This window comes from Molothrus aeneus, chromosome 22 (assembly GCF_037042795.1).
Source record: "Molothrus aeneus isolate 106 chromosome 22, BPBGC_Maene_1.0, whole genome shotgun sequence".
Taxonomy (NCBI): domain Eukaryota; kingdom Metazoa; phylum Chordata; class Aves; order Passeriformes; family Icteridae; genus Molothrus; species Molothrus aeneus.
In genome coordinates, this window is record NC_089667.1 from 5,415,642 (window position 1) to 5,433,060 (window position 17,419).

General features: G+C 46.6%; 1 protein-coding gene across 3 annotated transcripts in view; it reads right to left on the bottom strand.

Moving 5' to 3' along the window:
- The window catches only part of ARHGEF12 (Rho guanine nucleotide exchange factor 12), an 82,302-nt gene that overhangs the window by 27,536 nt on the left and 37,347 nt on the right, over positions 1 to 17,419 (bottom strand). For all 3 annotated transcript variants that reach the window (XM_066564376.1, XM_066564375.1, XM_066564377.1), the window contains 10 exons: positions 16,832 to 16,920; positions 15,386 to 15,442; positions 7,400 to 7,498; positions 6,444 to 6,493; positions 5,643 to 5,700; positions 4,354 to 4,532; positions 3,589 to 3,666; positions 3,252 to 3,371; positions 1,719 to 1,853; positions 307 to 378 (listed from right to left, as the gene is read on the bottom strand). In XM_066564376.1, coding sequence (XP_066420473.1) covers positions 307 to 378; positions 1,719 to 1,853; positions 3,252 to 3,371; positions 3,589 to 3,666; positions 4,354 to 4,532; positions 5,643 to 5,700; positions 6,444 to 6,493; positions 7,400 to 7,498; positions 15,386 to 15,442; positions 16,832 to 16,920 — 937 coding nt within the window. The remainder of the gene's footprint in view (positions 1 to 306; positions 379 to 1,718; positions 1,854 to 3,251; positions 3,372 to 3,588; positions 3,667 to 4,353; positions 4,533 to 5,642; positions 5,701 to 6,443; positions 6,494 to 7,399; positions 7,499 to 15,385; positions 15,443 to 16,831; positions 16,921 to 17,419) is intronic.

The following is a 17,419-nucleotide window of genomic DNA, read 5'->3' on the forward strand; positions in this document are numbered from 1 at the left end:
CAAATGAGTGAATATCCTAAAAAAGAAGAGGGCTGGACTCAAGGACAAAGCATGTGCAGCTGCTGTCCTTGTTGCAGGCCCAGCTGTTTCACTGCTGATCAGGTATTTCTCACCTCTAAATGGCCCTGCTCTTAAGCTCCATAAACATTTACTCAGCTAATTAACTTTCCCTGCACCACTCTAATTGAATTTATTTTCTAAAGCAAAGTTCAGGCATGCTCCATTTAGAAAGTGGGGGAGAGCAGCAAGATTTTAATGGGACTGCTAGAGGAGGTGCTGTTGTGACATTTGATGTTTTGTACTCACAGTGTCCTGAAGCTCAGCCTTTTCTGGGCTCTCATCTGGATAAATCCTCTCCTTCAGGCCACTGCGAGGGCTCTGGGAAAGAGGGAAGTTCAGTTCTGGTAAGTATCAGCAGATGCAGGGAAGGGAGAACTGCACTGGGCACTTTGGCAGCCACAACAGTCAAAAACTTCTCCTTTCTCACAGGAAAAGGAGGTGTGAAAAACCAGAGTAAAATCTGTGTCCTACATGCACAGTAAAACAAAAAAAAAAAACACCCCAAAACTTGAGTGAATGCAGAAGTTTTGGGTCAGAAATCTGGTGACAGCAAAGCTGTAAAATCCCCAGGCCCTGGCTTTTTCCCTGCTCTCCCCACCTTTTCTCACAGTTCAGCTCTCTTCTCCCATCTGCCAGCAATGCTCTTGCTCAGGAAGCCCAGCAGAGCCTTATTTGCAAAACCCTCGTGCTGCTGGCTCACCTTCAGTGTGCCCAAAGGTTTTTCCAGCCAGGCCACTGCTCAGGCTGCTGCTTTCCAGCCTGGCTTTTTCCCATCTGCAGAACTCTTTCCACTTTCAAAGGTTTCCTTCACCCCTGATCCTTAATTTTCTCAGAGCTGGATGGAAAAGCTGGAATGCTTGGTGTGCCAATCACCTGCACTGATCAAATTCCACCCCCAAAACTGATGATTATTATTATATGATTATTATACAGCATGATGATTATTAGGAAGATAATTATGAATTTTGTCGTTGCGTTTATTAAACACAAACACTGAGTGGGATCTGGTCAGATTTGCAATGTTTCAAAACAGAGCTGTGGATGCCTCCATCTCACCCACCTCCCTTCCACTTCCACCTGCTGGGACAAATTTATCTCCCACATCCTTAAGTTAATCAACAAACTTAGGCCAAATCCAAGCAGGAGAGTCTCAATTCCCCTGCACTAATCAGAGAGTGACTTAATTAAGGATTAGGCACCAAGGGAGAGCACACAGATGGGTAACTCTGGAGTGCACACACCAAGAGCCTTGGCTGGAGGCAGGAGCTGGAGTTGATCTGGTAGAGGGAAGGATCTTTCAGGGCAAGCTGCCTGGATCTGAGTCACGGTGCTGCAGTTGGAATGTTCCCTTCAAAGATGCTCTAATTGGCAAATGAGTTTAGAGAAACATGCTGGCATCCATCTTTGTCTGGTTACAGGGATTAATGCCAGGACAATCTAATCCTGGATAAAAACCCCAAATTTATTCTCTCCCAGTCTCTATCACCAGTCCAATAGAACAGGGAAATTTTTTCCCTATGAAAATCTTTTCATAGAGAAAAGGTTTTGGTGGGGATTGAGGAGCCTCAACACACAGGACAACACACACAGAGCACCTGCCAAGGACACCCAAATGCAAAAGGGAGAGAAGCAAAGCCCTGGAGCTGGCCCAGACTCACATCAGCAATGTCACTGTTGGGTCTGGAGGGGCTGTCACCACTGAAATCCAGTTTGCTGCCACTGTCCCCACTCTCTGCCTCCCCCTCGCTGATCTGCAGCGACTCTGACACAGACCTGGAGGACAGGACTCCATCCTGCAAAGATGAAAGCAGAATATTGCAAGAGATCATCCTTATAAATCAACTCCTTCAAAAGCCAGGCAGCTCACATTACTCATAAAACCTTAATTTATCTAGAAAAGGCTGCAGTGCTTTTCTAAGAGAAAACAACCACACCAAATTTTCAGCACTTTTAACACAGGGGAAAAGGGAAAACTGAAACAGCCTAAATTTATTTTTTTTTTTCAAAAGTGAAAACAAAATTGTTTAAAAAGCTTCCAAGAATGACTTCATGGTTGTATTTTAAGTTGCACTGACAGATAATAAACACATCATTGCTTGCACTTGTTCTTCAAAGCAGGTTTTTCAGAGATGAGAGCCCAGTGCAAAATGCACTCCACATCCTGATTAAGGTGACAGTGCCAACTTCAAATCCCAGCTGCAGAGGGAGCAGCCTGCCTGTCCCAGCAACTGCAGCTTGCCCAGGATGCCTTGGGAGGGCTGAGCTAGAGCAGAGGCTGGACAGAGCTAAAGAACAAAGCAGGGATTTGTTAAAAGGATCTCCTCCATGGATGCACCTTGGGCAGCACAAGAGCCCAACCAGGGCTGCACCCAAGGTGAACCAAAATGGTCCCAAAATGAACCCAAGATGAACCAAAATGGTCCCAAAATGCACGAGCACTCACGGGTGTGACGGTGTTCGCAGGGGTCCCAGGATGAGGGAAGAGACGAGGATCTGACTCCATGTTTCAGAAGGCTGATTTATTATTTTATGATATATAATATATTAAAACTATACTAAAAGAATAGAAGAAAGGATTTCCTCAGAAGGCTGGCTAAGAATAGAATAGCAAAGAATGATAACAAAGGCTTGGGGCTGACTGAGACAGGCTGAGCCAGCTGGGCTGTGATTGGCCATTAATCAGAAACAACCACATGAGCCCAATCCCAGATGCCCCTGTTGCATTCCACAGCAGCAGATAACCATTGTTTGCATTTTGTTCCTGAGGCCTCTCAGCTTCTCAGGACAAAAAATCCTAAGGAAAGGATTTTTTAGGAAATACCATGGCTACACACAGGGTCTCTCCCTGGGATCAGTTCTGCTCCATTTGCATCTTGCAGTTCATTGTCCCATTCCAGCTCCAGCCCATGCAGTCCCATCCTTGTTTTTCTCTCTTCAGCCCACGGGGTTTGTGCTCCTGGGCTGAGATTTGGATCATTTGTCCTTGGTGCCCAGCTGGAGCAGGAATTGTTTTGTCTCCCTGCTCTGTGCCCAGAGCTCAGCATCCCCTGATGTGAACCCAGACCCGCACACTAAAGCAGCACAGAACGTGAAAAATAGAAAACCTAAAACCTGAGGCATCACCCAGAGCACCATGAACCCCCTGGATGGTGCCTGGGAGCACTCCCCAGAGCAGGCTGAGCCCAGCTTACCTGAGTGCAGCCCGTGGCCTTGCAGAGCTGCTCCTGCAGCTGGGGAATGTGTTTCTTTGCCTCCTGGATCTCCTTGAGCAGGCGGGTGGAGGGGGTCCGGCCGTACTCCTCCTGCAGGACCTGCAGAGGAATTGTTTGTGTCTTTTAAATGAACACCTGCACGCCCAAGGAGCTGCTACACAAAGTCTGTTTTACTCTGACAAGAAATAAATAATAATTAAATTAACAAATAACAGATAATAAATTAAAGTCTGGTTTACTCTGATAATAAATAAAATTAACAACCCCTCTTTGCATCACTTTCCCCAGTTCTCTCCAGCCTGCACAAATCCAGTACCTGCAGCCTCTCCTGCTCCTTCTGGAGCATCTTCCTCAGAATCTCCACCTTCTGGTTGTGGACAATGTTATTCTCCTCCTAGGAAGCACAGAGAGATTAAGGTTGGGTTTGTTGGGCAGATAAGGAAAATGGACATGCACATTTTCCACCCACTTCCTACAAATAGGCTCTGAAAACCTCTGTGAGAAGCAATTCAAGTTTCCAACCCTATCCTATGTATTCTTTCTTAATTTTGAACAGCTATAACAGTATAAAAATTGTATTTCTTAATTTTGAACAGCTATAACAGTATAAAAATTGTATTTCTATTATCTCACATAGAACTGCATATTTTTACTTGCAAATTTTCACATCTCAGACAGAACTGCAAAATCTCAGATAGAACTGTAAATTTTTACTTGCATTTTCCTAAGTGAATAAACACCCACAGACAGGACAACAGGAATCCCATTCCCAAATTCTTGTTTCACCACACAAGGAGCACTCAGCAGTTTAGGAACAGGGGAAGAGAATTCTGCTTGGTGGAGGGAAAAAAAGGCTAAAAGTCATTTAAAAGTCATTCCCACCTGCTCCTGCTCAGTGTCAAAATCATCATCATCATCCTCTGCTCCAGTGATCTGAGTCCCCACTCAGGACAGGGGACTGCCAACACTGGACTGGGAAATATCCCAATGCCAATTTATGCCAATTTGAAGTGCAAAAAGAAAATAAATTCAGGCCAAACCCACCCATTTTTCCTTTTGGGAAGAGAGCTCCAAACCTTACCCCCATGAGCACGGGGCTGGTGATCCTTTCTGCATTCCCTGACGTGCCAGGCGAGTGGGGGGATGCCATGATGGGAGACATATGCCCAAAAGCTGCCAGATCCACGTCAGAATCCGCCAGGGGGATCTGGGGCGACCCTGGAGGGCGCCCCTGGACAGTGAGAGCTACATAGGAACCCGCTGTGGGGACACAAGGACAGGCACAGGTCACACACACACACACACGGGGACACGGCCACGCTTCTCTCATTTCCCTCACCCCGAGCCTGAGAGCACTGCCTGCTTCAGAAATCTGTTTAAATTCCAGGTGTTCCAAAAACTTTCATGAGGATCAGCCCTTGTAAAGCAAGCAATCCAGTTTCCAGCCCAGCAGGTTAAATTTTGAGCGCACACAAGTAAAATAAACCACCAGCACCTCCTTCCTCATAGAAGAAAATCCACCAGGAAGGTGTTTCCTGTAGAGCTGTGCAGCATCACACAGAAATCACACTTAGTGCCTGCCCAGCTGTGGTATTTTAGGTGAATTAATGGATTTTTAGAAGAAAATCCACCAGGAAGGTGTTTCCTGTAGTGCTGTGCAGCATCACACAGAAATCACACTTAGTGCCTGCCCAGCTGTGGTATTTTAGGTGAATTAATGGATTTTTAGAAGAAAATCCACCAGGAAGGTGTTTCCTGTAGAGCTGTGCAGCATCACACAGAAATCACACTTAGTGCCTGCCCAGTTGTGGTAAAGGTGAAAATATCTCCTTCCTCATAGAAGAAAATCCAATACCAGGAAGGAATTTCTTGTACTGCTATGCAGCATCACACAGAAATGCACAGTAATTCCTGCCCAACTGTGGTATTTTAGGTGAATTAATGGATTTTTAGAAGAAAATCCACCAGGAAGGAATTTCTTGTACTGCTATGCAGGCATCACACAGAAATGCACAGCAAGTGCTGCCCAGTTGTGGTATTTAAGGTGAGAATACCTCCTTCCTCATATTTCCTGCAGTGCTCTGGAGGTGTCACACAGAAATGCACAGCAAGTGCTGCACAGCTGTGGTGGAAATTTAAGGTGGAAATGAAGCACCCAGGCAAGGCTTGGTGGCAATTCAAACATTAAGTTCAGGAGAAGCTAGAGGAGAATGTACCAGCTTAAATTCAGGATGTCAGAACCATTTCAATTTCACTTGTCTGCTTCACACACCCCTTGATCCCTCAGCATTGGCCTCACCTTTGGCAGGGCCCTTGAAAGTCTGGTGTCACATTTTACAGGTGACAGGAGAGCCCTCTGCCTTTACTTACACTTGATCAGCTTGACCACCTCCAAATGGTTCGAGTGTGTTACCAGAGTCCCATTCACCTGGCAGGGAGCAGAGAAAATTCAGTGTTTGGCTTCTGTTTCCGAGCAATTCCACACATTCCAGAAGAACAGCAGCATTTTCTTCTCCCCCATCTCCATTACTGCCTCTTTCAAGACATTACCAGATAAATTATTTATCCTTCTAACAGTTTATCTCAGTGAGCAGAGCTCTGCAAAAAGAAAACTGTGCACAGACCGAAAGAACTCAAGCAGGCAGACAAACAAAAAAAAGGGCAATCCATCTCTGCCTGGGCAGAAAAACAACAGGGCAGCTAATTTAATTCATTAATTTCAATGCCTGGTTGCAATCCCAGCTCCATCTGTGTCAGGAGCTGCTGTAGCATTTTGCAGCAATAGTTTACAGAGTCTTTTAAGTCACTGACTTGATTTCTTACTTGCTTGGGACTAAAAAAGAACATGGATGTGGGAGCAGTTAGGGGAGAAAACAACAATTCAGGCAGGCTGTTTATTTACAGATCATTATTAACAACTCTGCCTTTCTTCTCTTCCCTGCCATTTCTGGTTTTATTGTATTTATGATACTTGAGCCTGGCAGGATACAGAATTTGTCCATAAAATTCTGAAATGAGGATCTGGAGGAGAGTCAGAAAACTGAAGCTTAGACCATTCCTAATTCAAACACCACGGCAGACATATCAATGTTGTTTTTTGGGTTTTGTTTTCAGAAAAAGAGCTCATTTAAGACAAAGGACCCATTTCTCTTCCCATTTCAAAGTCCTTACCTTGATAATTCTATCACCTGTCTGCACTCCAGCCCGCATGGCTGCTCCATCTGGAGAGGCAAGAAATCACTCAGTTCCCATTTCAGTACAATCATTTAGAGCAAAAATGGTTTTATGACTTCTGTAAAACATGCAAAATACTCCTGCACTCAGCCAAGCTTCCTCTCTCAGTAAAATCTCTGGGTCTAGAGCAGTTTTGCTTTCACCTGGCACTGGATACGCCAGGACATGATCCCACCACATCCCACGGAGTCATTTCCTCCCCTGGGATGCTCCAAACCCACCAGATCCCAGAATGATCCAGGGTGGAAATGACCTTTGAGATCAGCACAGAATGACCAAAGAGGTCAGCTCCAAACCCACCAGATCCCAGAATAAACCAGGCTGGAAAAGACCTCTGAGATCACCAAGTCCACCCTGTGACCTGACACCTCCTCACCACCTAAACCATGACACAAGTGCCACGTCCAGGCTTGTTTTAAACACATCCAAGGATGGTGACTCCATCCCCTCCCTGGGCAGGTGATTCCAGTGCCCAATCCCTCTTTCCAGTAAAGTATTTTTCCCTGATGTCCAACCTAAACTTCCCCTGGCAGGCACAGCTTTAGGCTGTGTCCTCTCGTTCTGTCAGTGGCTGAAGATTCAGAGGAATAAATTCACTGCTCAACCCTGACCTTGCACATCCCTTCCCAAGCTGCAGCAGGAGTCTGGGAGTTTTCTGCTGCAGCTCAGAGCCATTTCCAGGATGGCCATGGCAGGTTTGGGGGCTCTGCTCTCACCTTCCTTGACAGTGACAGGAGTGCCACATCCCTTCCCCAGCTGCAGCCACCCCACCTGGCAGGAACCTGGGAATTTCCTGCTCCAGCTCACAGCCATTTCCAGGAATCTGGGAGTTTTCTGCTGCAGCTCAGAGCCATTTCCAGGATGGCCACGGCAGGTTTGGGGGCTGCTCTCACCTTCCTTGACAGACTGCACGAAGACGGGGTTGTCCCCGCTGACCGTCAGCCCGAAGCCGTTCTCATCGCGCTGGATCACCACACACCTCTGCACCAGGCCTGGGGACACAGGGGCACCACAGGGAGGGCAACACACAGAGACACAAGCCAGGCATCAGTCCAGAACCTTATCCTCCCAGATAATCACACAGGACTCAAAGGAACGGGGACAACACGGCACAGAGGAGAGACAGGAACAGGGCGGCAGTCCAGAAATGGAGAGGGATGTCAAGACAGGTCAAGCTTATTGCTCCAGCTACACAAAACAGAGATGCAGACAGCTCTGGCATATCAGAAACGACCTGAGGGAAAAGCAGCTTTTAAAGAAGAGCAGCAGTACCCACACCAACGAGCAGGATTTCTTTTGTCTGCATTAATAGTTCAGGAACACCTCACAGGTTCTACAGGCTGCTCTAAAACAGAAGCAGAAATCCCTCAGAGTAATATGAAAGGCTTGGGCTAAAACAGATTTATTGATCAGGAAAAGTTCTCGCAATTCTCAGCCAAAATCTCCTCCTGGGGCACCTTCTGCTCCAGGTGAAATGTTGCACAGAGCCAGAACAGCAGAGGTGAAGAAGTACAAGCCACATTTAACTGTCCTGAGCAGGATTTCTGAAATAAAGACCAGTCCAGGGCCAAAATCCCAGGAGATGAGTTTGAATGTGCCCCTCCTTTAATCTGCTGTGAGACATCAAAGACAACTTGTTTTGTTTCCTGGTATACTCAGCGTAACGTGAACACAAATGCAGAGATAAATTCATTTAGTAGGTGCAGCATTTGGACCAGGTGGAATGCTGGGGATGTCTTTTGGACAATGGAAAGACAAGGCCCAAGCAAGCAGCAGCCCTGGCATAATCCTTGCCAAGCACTTTCCTAGGAGCAGCTGCAAAAATCCTCCCAAAACGAAGCCCTCACCCTGAAAAGTGACTTCAGAAACTCTGGTTGTGTTTTCCAGGGTGATTTCCATCACCTTGATTTCTAACAGCTTTCTTTGCTTTTCCACTCCTAAAGGCAGAGCAGGCAAAGTTCCTACACTGGCACCTTGAGAAAGGAATCAGAGCTGTCCCAAACCGGATTCCAGAAGTGCAGCAGTTTTGTTTGGTGTGCAGGGAACACGGGGAATTGAGAAGATGCTGTCCCAGCCAGACTGGCTTTTCTGGAATGGGCTTTAAAGTATGAATGGGAACAGAGCAGGGAGTCATTCCCCTGGCTCACGCTGCTCCCAAACCACCTTTCACTGCTCTGCAGCAACTTCCCATGGAAATGAGCAGCCCCAAGAGCCAACACTGCCTGCCCAGCCAGTCCTGCCCTCCTCCAGTGTGGCACGGATGAAAATGGGTGTGGGAGCAGTGGAAATAAAATATTCCAGGACTTCTGCAGCACCATCACATCCCAGGAATTCCCCTCCTGCCAACAAAGCAGGGGATAGCTGCTCGGCAGGGCTGGGAAGAGGATGGGAAGGAAAATCCCCCCACCTTTCACCCCCTGTGCATGGGGAGCAGTGAGGAAGGAGCCTCTCCCTCCTGCACCTCCCCTGCTTTTGTATGACCAAAGCTTCTTGAAGTCTCACTTCCCAAGAATGCTGCCCGGGGCTGGGGTGTGGGATTGGTGCTGCTGGAGAGGAGCAGCTCCTGAGCAGCTCCTGCCAGCCCCACAGCTCCTGAGCAAGGCACCAAACCCAGCTTTGGGACTGCCCTTGCTTAAAGGCACAGGAGAGCCCTGAGCCCGCCCTGCCTCTGGATTTCTTTTTCTGCAGAAGAAATAATCCTTGGATTTACTGATGAACTTCCTCTGATGCCAAAGCAGTGCCCACGTAACACAGACTGACCTGGCAGAACTGACCTGGCAGAGGATAACTGGATTTAATTCAAGTTTATTCAAGTTAAACTCCTTCAGTTCACAAGCTTCAATTTCACCCAAGACCACCTCATAAATTCAGAATGGAGGAACAACTGGAATTAGGACAACTCCACCTGAAATTAGTCCATAATTGCTTTTTCCTGTACTTGTTTTCTTCAGATAAGGGACACTTAACCCTTCCCCTAATCCAATATAAAAGGCTGAAATGAGGTAGAGGAGATAGCACACTTGACAGAGACACACTTTATAGTGATTTTAATGAAGTCATCTGGAGATAACACAGTGACCTGCAGAACCTGATCAGCTCTGATAGCACTCCCTGCCTGAAGCAACCTTCAAGTGCTTTTACTCTGCTGATTTTGAAATATCCCACCCATGATATTTCACTTTTTCCAGCTGAAACTCAGTGAGTATTACAAAGTCATCAGATTTCGTCACTGAGAGTACTCAAAAATAAAATTATTAATTATCTTATTCCCATTTTTGCTTTCCTTAACAATATCTTTATGTTATGAAGTGAAGAGACATCACTTAACCATGCTTTAAAAATCAGTCTCTGTTTGTGTCTGGAGTGAATTCCTAAAATTCTGGAAGAAAAATAATCAATTTTAAGGCTTTCTGTCCTCATGGAGATGAAAATTCCCCCAAACTCACTCAAGCCAGGAGGACAACAAAGCAGCCAAACACGTGCTGGAGTTAAAGAGGTTAAAATTAAAAGTGAAAGCAGAGAGAAAAGCTGCAAGGAAAGCTGAGAGGAGCTTCAATAGGTGGCACTCGTCCCCCTCCCTTCTCCAGCCCGGCTCCAAGAGCTCCTTGGATGGTGGAAGGACAAAGCCTGCACTTCTCAAGGTCACTGACACCCCAGGGCCAAAATAATTGTCCCAAACAGCCCGGCCAGACACATCTGGGCTGCCCAACAGCTTCTCTGGGAGGCTCAGTTTTCTTTTTCTCTTCCCTGCATCCTATTTGGAAGTTATTGAACGATACAGGAATTTCTTTAGCAACAAACAGAGCAGGGCTTCACTCTAAAAACCTGACTGGGAGAATGGAGAGACCAGGATGGACCAGGCTGGGCCAGTGGAAGCTGCCCCTGCCCATGGAACAAAACAATTTTTAAGGATTCTCCCACCCCAAACCAACCTGGGATTCCTACACTGTTCCCAACCATGGAATGATTGGGACAAAAATAATTTTTAAGGATTTTTCCACCTCAAACCAGCCTGGGATTCCTACACTGTTCCAATCATGGAATGGTTGGAACAAAAGTCATTTTTAAGGATTCTCCCACCCCAAACCAGCCTGGGAGTCTTACACTGTTCCCAACCATGGAATGATTGGAACAAAAATAATTTTTAAGGATTCTCCCACCCCAAACCAGCCTGGGATTCCATGGGATGTGAATTCCATCTCCCAAGTCCAGTCTAAGCCGAGGAGCTGAGATTTGGGAACCAAAGCCTCCCCTGGGGGCATGAGGCCACCATAGGAAAATGCAGTTTAATAGAGGGATTTGAAATGAATCATTCCATAAACAAAAACCCAAACCCCTTGGGGTTTTGAGAGAGGCTAAATGCTTAACTTCATTTGGGAAGCTTTTTGTCCATAAAATATTGTCAGAAATGCTGCTCCACAAGGATAAACAGAACTTTTATAGAGATAAACTTCTCTGGAAAAATGGTGGTCACAACATAAAGACACAGAGCTGGTAAGGACTGCAAAAAAACCCCACGGAGAGTAAGTTTCAATTTCAAAACATCTCAAATCTGGGGTTTCAAACAAAACCCAAAAATTTATTACAAAGTTGGAGAAAATATGTGGAAGAGTTTGTGTCAAGTCCAGGCTAATATTCAGGCCAGAAATTGATGATTGCTAAATATAAAGGAAAATATTTTTGGAGAGCAACCAAGTTGTGAGGAAAAGGAAAGAGAAGCTGATGCCTCACCTACCACCCTGAAAGGTAATTTCAGTTTGAAGTTCATTTAAGAGATGCAAATGCTACTTTGAGAAAAAGATATTTAATATCATGGGAGGTCATGGCACTAATTAGCAAATTACAGCATAACAAACTACACTCACTCTCTCTCCTGATAACCTGAATTTTGTTGAATATACAAAGGTGAGAAGATTGGGTTTATGAATGAAAGAGAGAACTGAGAGCTTTATGTCACTACAAATTAATTTCTTTACATTAGAACAATTCCCTCCATGAGCACTCTGCCCCTCCAAGCCACTCACACACTTCAGGAAACTCTGGCTCCTGACTTAAAAATTTCAAGAGGTGAGAACAAACAGGCAGCAAAGCCACTCCTCTCTTCCTGCTGTCACTCCAGCCCTCCCCATTACTCCCTTTGCACTGGCCAGCCCCCATCCAGTCAGCAGAGAGGAAAATATCAGTACAGTATTTCTACTTGGAGGGCTTGGAATAGTTTGGTGCCTTCCAAAGCAAACAGCAGAGCTCTGCACACATTCCAGAGAAACCTGGGAAAAGCAGACAAAAGGCAGGGCAGGGAAGGGAAGGATGAGTGGGAGCTGCTCCCAGGGATCCTGGGCACGGGGACAGCATCTGCAGGAAGCCTGGGGGACGTCAGAGCTCCCATTAGGAAGGTCTGTTTGTTTCTGGGAAGTCAAAACTCCCATGAGGAAGGTCTGTTTGGTTCTAGGGAGTCAGAGCTCATGTTAGGAAGTTCTGTTTGGCTCTAGGAAGTCAAAACTCCCATTAGGAAGTTCTGTTTGTTTCTGGGAAGTCAAAGCTCCCATTAGGAAGTTCTGTTTGTTTCTGGGAAGTCAAAACTCCCATGAGGAAGGTCTGTTTGGTTCTAGGGAGTCAGAGCTCATGTTAGGAAGTTCTGTTTGGCTCTAGGAAGTCAAAACTCCCATTAGGAAGTTCTGTTTGTTTCTGGGAAGTCAAAGCTCCCATTAGGAAGTTCTGTTTGTTTCTGGGAAGTCAAAACTCCCATGAGGAAGGTCTGTTTGGTTCTAGGGAGTCAGAGCTCATGTTAGGAAGTTCTGTTTGGCTCTAGGAAGTCAAAACTCCCATTAGGAAGTTCTGTTTGTTTCTGGGAAGTCAAAGCTCCCATTAGGAAGTTCTGTTTGTTTCTGGGAAGTCAAAACTCCCATTAGGAAGGTCTGTTTGGTTCTAGGGAGTCAGAGCTCATGTTAGGAAGTTCTGTTTGTATCTGGAAAGTCAAAGCTCCCATTAGGAAGTTCTGTTTGTTTCTGGGAAGTCAAAACTCACATTAGGAAGTTCTGTTTGGTTCTAGGAAGTCAAAACTCCCACTAGGAAGCTCTGTTTGTTTCTGGGCAGTCAAAGCTCCCATTAGGAAGTTCTGTTTGTTTCTGGGAAGTCAAAACTCACATTAGGAAGTTCTGTTTGGTTCTAGGGAGTCAGAGCTCACGTTAGGAAGTTCTGTTTGTATCTGGAAAGTCAAAACTCACATTAGGAAGTTCTGTTTGTTTCTGGAAAGTCAAAACTCACATTAGGAAGTTCTGTTTGTTTCTGGGAAGTCAAAACTCACATTAGGAAGTTCTGTTTGGTTCTAGGAAGTCAAGGCTCCCTTGAGGAAGTTCTGTTTGTTTCTGGCACTGCCAGGCTGGGGCAGAGGGACAAACACAGAGCTGTCCCAGCAAACGTTTCCTGTCACTAACCCACAGCACTCCCAGCAGTTTGTGGGGAAGCAGCACCAGGCAAAAACGAGCACAGGGCTCTGGTTCTCCTGGCTGAGCTGGCTCCAAAGCCCCAGAATCAGCCCCAAGTCCCCGCTGCTCCCTGGGAGGGTGGCAGCAGCAATGACAAGCTGCAGCAAGCCAGCTCTCCTCGAGACAGGTTTCCATCAAGGCACCCTCCAGAGGTGTTTACAGCTCCTGAAGGAACACTCTCACACCCTCAGGAACGTGACTATCATATTACTTTGCTGCTTTTTTTTTTTTTTAAATAAGTGTGTGATTCAAAATTCCAGGGGAAACGAAAAGATCCCACAGAAAGAACAGGACACACCTCCCCAACTGCACCAGCTTTTCCTAACATGCCTGTGTTGGTTTAAACTCCTCAGGATTGGTGTTGTTTGGTTATTTTTTTAGTGTGTCTTGCTCTGACAGCATCACTTTGTATTCCAGAGGTGGGTTAAGGAGTTGGAGCAAGGCCATGAACACCTGGCAGTTTTATTGCAGTGGAATGATAAAGCTGATGATTCTGGAAGAGTCACTGCATCCAAAATCCCACAGCAGCTTTAGCAGAAGCAATTTGCTGAACAGATTAAAATCAGAAAGTGTCACAGACTGCTTTAAACATGAATTAAATAAAATTAAAAAAAACAGTCAAGGAAAAGAAAGACAACCCATGGCTGGAGTCATGGAAAGAAGTATTGGAAATAAAAACTGCAGCCAGATTCAGCCCAAGTCCAAGGGGCCAAAGATGCTGATAGGATCCAAAAAACAACTTGTGAATCCTTACTGCCTTCTATATTCTAAGGTCTGAATGCAAATATCTCCAGGACTGGAAGTGGAATAAGTCCCTAGAGCAGGGGAATTTCACAGCCCCCAGACTGACAGAGCAGGCAAAGCTGAGGGAGCACAGGGGCCCCTCGTGGTGTAGGGACAGCACCAGGATGGGTGGGGATATTCCCATCAAAAACCTGGGGATGGGAATATCATTTTACTGCCCAGGAGTGCAGGGTCACTCCCTCTCTCTGGGACAGAGAATAGAAAAGTTCACATCCTTCCACTTATTTAAATTATTCACAGACACATTTTTCCATTTCTGTCAGAAAGAACCGACAGAGAACCCCTACAAACAATGACTGAGAATATGGCACAGACTTTCCTACAAGCACAAACCACTTTGGGAGCAGTGCCCTCACTGCCAGGAGCACCCAGTGACACCTCCACAGGTGCCAGGTTTAACATTTTCCAGCCACAAGCTGAGAGCTGAAGCAGGATGGAAGGGCAGCTCTGGCTGTTCCTGGGCTGCAGAGCCTTTCCAGGCTGAGAAAATCCCTGCCTGGGTTAGGAGTGAGTGCCTGAGTGGGTCAGACCCCTTAAAGACAGCTCCAAACCCTGTTCCTGCTGCTCAAGCCCCCAGGAAATCCCTGCCTGGGTTAGGAGTGAGTGCCTGAGTGGGTCAAACCCCTTGAAGACCCCTCCAAACCCTGTCCCTGCTTCTCCCCAGGGCCTGAGGGCAGCACAGCCACCATGGCCTGGTTCAGGGCCTGGCCTTCAGCCCCTGGCAGAAGGAACAGCTCAGATGGTCACAGCCCAGCAGTGCCACCTCCACAGGTGCCAGGTTTAACATTTTCCAGCCACAAGCTGGGAACTGAAGCAGGATGGAAGGGCAGCTCTGGCTCTTCCTGGGCTGCAGAGCCTTTCCAGGCTGAGGAAATCCCTGCTGGATGCTGGAGTCAAACACCTCAAAGACAGCTCCAAACCCTGTCCCTGCTGCTCAAACCCCCAGGAAAACCCTGCCTGGGTTAGGAGTGAATGCCTGAGTGGGTCAAAACCAGCTCAAAACCAACTCAAAACCCTGTCCCTGCTTCTCCCCAGGGCCTGAGGGCAGCACAGCCACCATGGCCTGGTGGCCCTGCTTGCCTGGCAGAAGGAGCAGCTCAGGTGGACACTGGGGCTCAGCAGTGACACCTCCACACGTTCCAAATTGAATAAATAATAATTTTCCAGCCATTAGCACACTACAAGCTGAGAACTGAAGCAGGATGGAAGGGCAGCTCTGGCTGTTCCTTTCCAAGCTGAGGAAAACCCTGCCTGGCTTAGGAGCTGAATGCCTAAATGGGTCAAAACCAGCTCAAAAACCAGCTCAAAAACCAGCTCAAAAACCCTGTCCCTGCTTCTGCCCTGGAGCCTGAGGGCAGCACAGCCACCCCGGGCTGGTGGCAGAAGGAGCAGTGACACCTCCACAGGTGCCTAATGAAATAAATAATAATTTTCCAGCCACTAGCACACTACAAGCTGAGAACTGAAGCAGGATGGAAGGGCAGTCCCTGCTGCAGAGCCAACCATGCAGATCAGGGGAAGGGAAAAGCCTGGGATTCACAGACAGGAGAAGCAGGAGCTGCCCAGGGGGAGGCTGCAGCTTTGGCTTACCATACGTCTCGGATCTACTCTCCTCAGAACTAGACTTTGTCTTCTTGGAGGAGCTATCTGCACGAGAGCAGGAGAAAAGGAGAGAGAGATATAGAAAATATGGAGACCAAACATGAGGAAAAAAAAAATCATGAAAAAAAAAAAAACAACACAGACTCAGATTTATCGGGTTAAATCGTGCAAAACACAAATAAGATGTGAACAAAACACAGGTGGAACATTTGGAACAAGGGTGAATAATACAGGGACATACAGGTAACAGCACACAGAATCTGTTACAGGAGCTAGGACACGACCACAGGAGCTCTCTGCAGTAAAACAGATAAAAACCAGTCCAAGCACAAGGCAGTGCTCCTCCCCAGAGTCAACACCCAGCACAGGCACAGCAGCTCAGCATCCTCAATTCACCCCTTAAACAAAAGACAAGGGTTTTCTGCAGGCTGCACTGCAGAGCTCCCCTATCAAAGCACGGGGTCAGGTAACAGCTCTCAACTCTGGAGTGACTCCCTGCAAATTAAGATTACAGCATTCCTCAAGTTTGTTTCTGGAGAAATTAAATTCCTTCCACAAAATGAGTTCACAGCCTGGGAGCTCCCCCAACCTGAAATAATTTTACATTACCTGTCCCAAAGGACAAAGGAAAAGAAGACAAGCACTAAACCAGTTTTTTTCTCAATTAAATGGGCATTTAAAGCCCATTTTCATTTATTTTGTGCACACTAGAATGACTCATGCAGCCAGTGGCAGGAAACCATCACCAGGGTGGTTTATAAACATCAGCCCTGTGCACAAAAATCCCCACATCCTACAAGTGGTGCTCCCCAAGCCCCAGGGAAAAGCCTGAATGCACAGACAGGAAAAATGCACCTTGCATGGGGCCAGGAGGCTGAGGCAGGAATTTCATGAGCAGGCACTGGGGGAGTGCTCCAGAGAGAACAAAAATCCTGTGTGCACCCTCATCGCCCTCATTTAACTAAAATCAAAGCAGGCTAAATCATAGGACAGCAAATCCTTTAAAATGAGGAGTTCATCTTCAAATGCTTCACCTTGGGAAGCACAAATTCACTTTGCAAGGGGTAAAGAGGGATCAAAATCCACTCAAGAACAAAACAAACCTCCCCCAAATTAAAACCCCAGCAGAGAAACCCAGCTCTGGCTGGGCCAACCCCATCTCCAATTTCAGATTTCACTACAGAACTCCTCACAGCTAATTACAGCCCTCGCCTCCTGACTCTGCTGAAAGTGGAAGCTGTTGTAATTATTTACTGATACACTAATCCAGGTTGGTGATGAGGGTGTTTAAAATCAAGCCCACATTCATTTCAATGCCCACACTGCCTTTGCAGAACAACACAGCTCTGAAAACCACATTAAAATCGTTTTTAATCGACTTCCCAGTGCTTTGTTTGGGTTTTTTTTTTTTTTCCTTGAATTTTGGGATTTTACCTGTGGGATCGAAGTCGTGGGTGCTGCTGCAGCGTTCAACCTTCTGCTTCTTGTCAGCTGGAGACTCTCTGCTCAGAATGCTGCCGTGTCTGGGGCACAGAAAAGCAAAATATCCTCACACCAGAGCCCACAGGAGCTGCCTGAGCGCTCACACAAAGCTCAGCCAGCTCTGCCTGCTCGCCAGAAATTCACATTAAAGCGTAGGCATCGAGTTGCCTTTAAAATATTTATTCCCAGGCTGAATTCAGAGGGGAAAATGATCTCCCTTGGAATCTCTGGGAGGGGATCCAAGGCTCCAGGAACAGTCTTGGTAACCTCCAGAACTGATAACAAGTGCATTCTCTTTAGCACTCAACATCAGCCCATGTTTTATCTTAAAAGCCAAATAAATTTAATGGAAAAAAACCCTCCTGAAATGTTAAATCTCCCAGCAAACTTTAAATATTTCAGCATGCCAAAATTAAAGATTTAGGATCTCCCCAGAAGGGAAGCACCTGTACCCTGCCTCCCTTTCCCTCCCTGACCACCTCAAAGCTCAGGTAAGATGAGCCCCAGCCACGTCACAGAATGCAAATGCTCACCCCATGC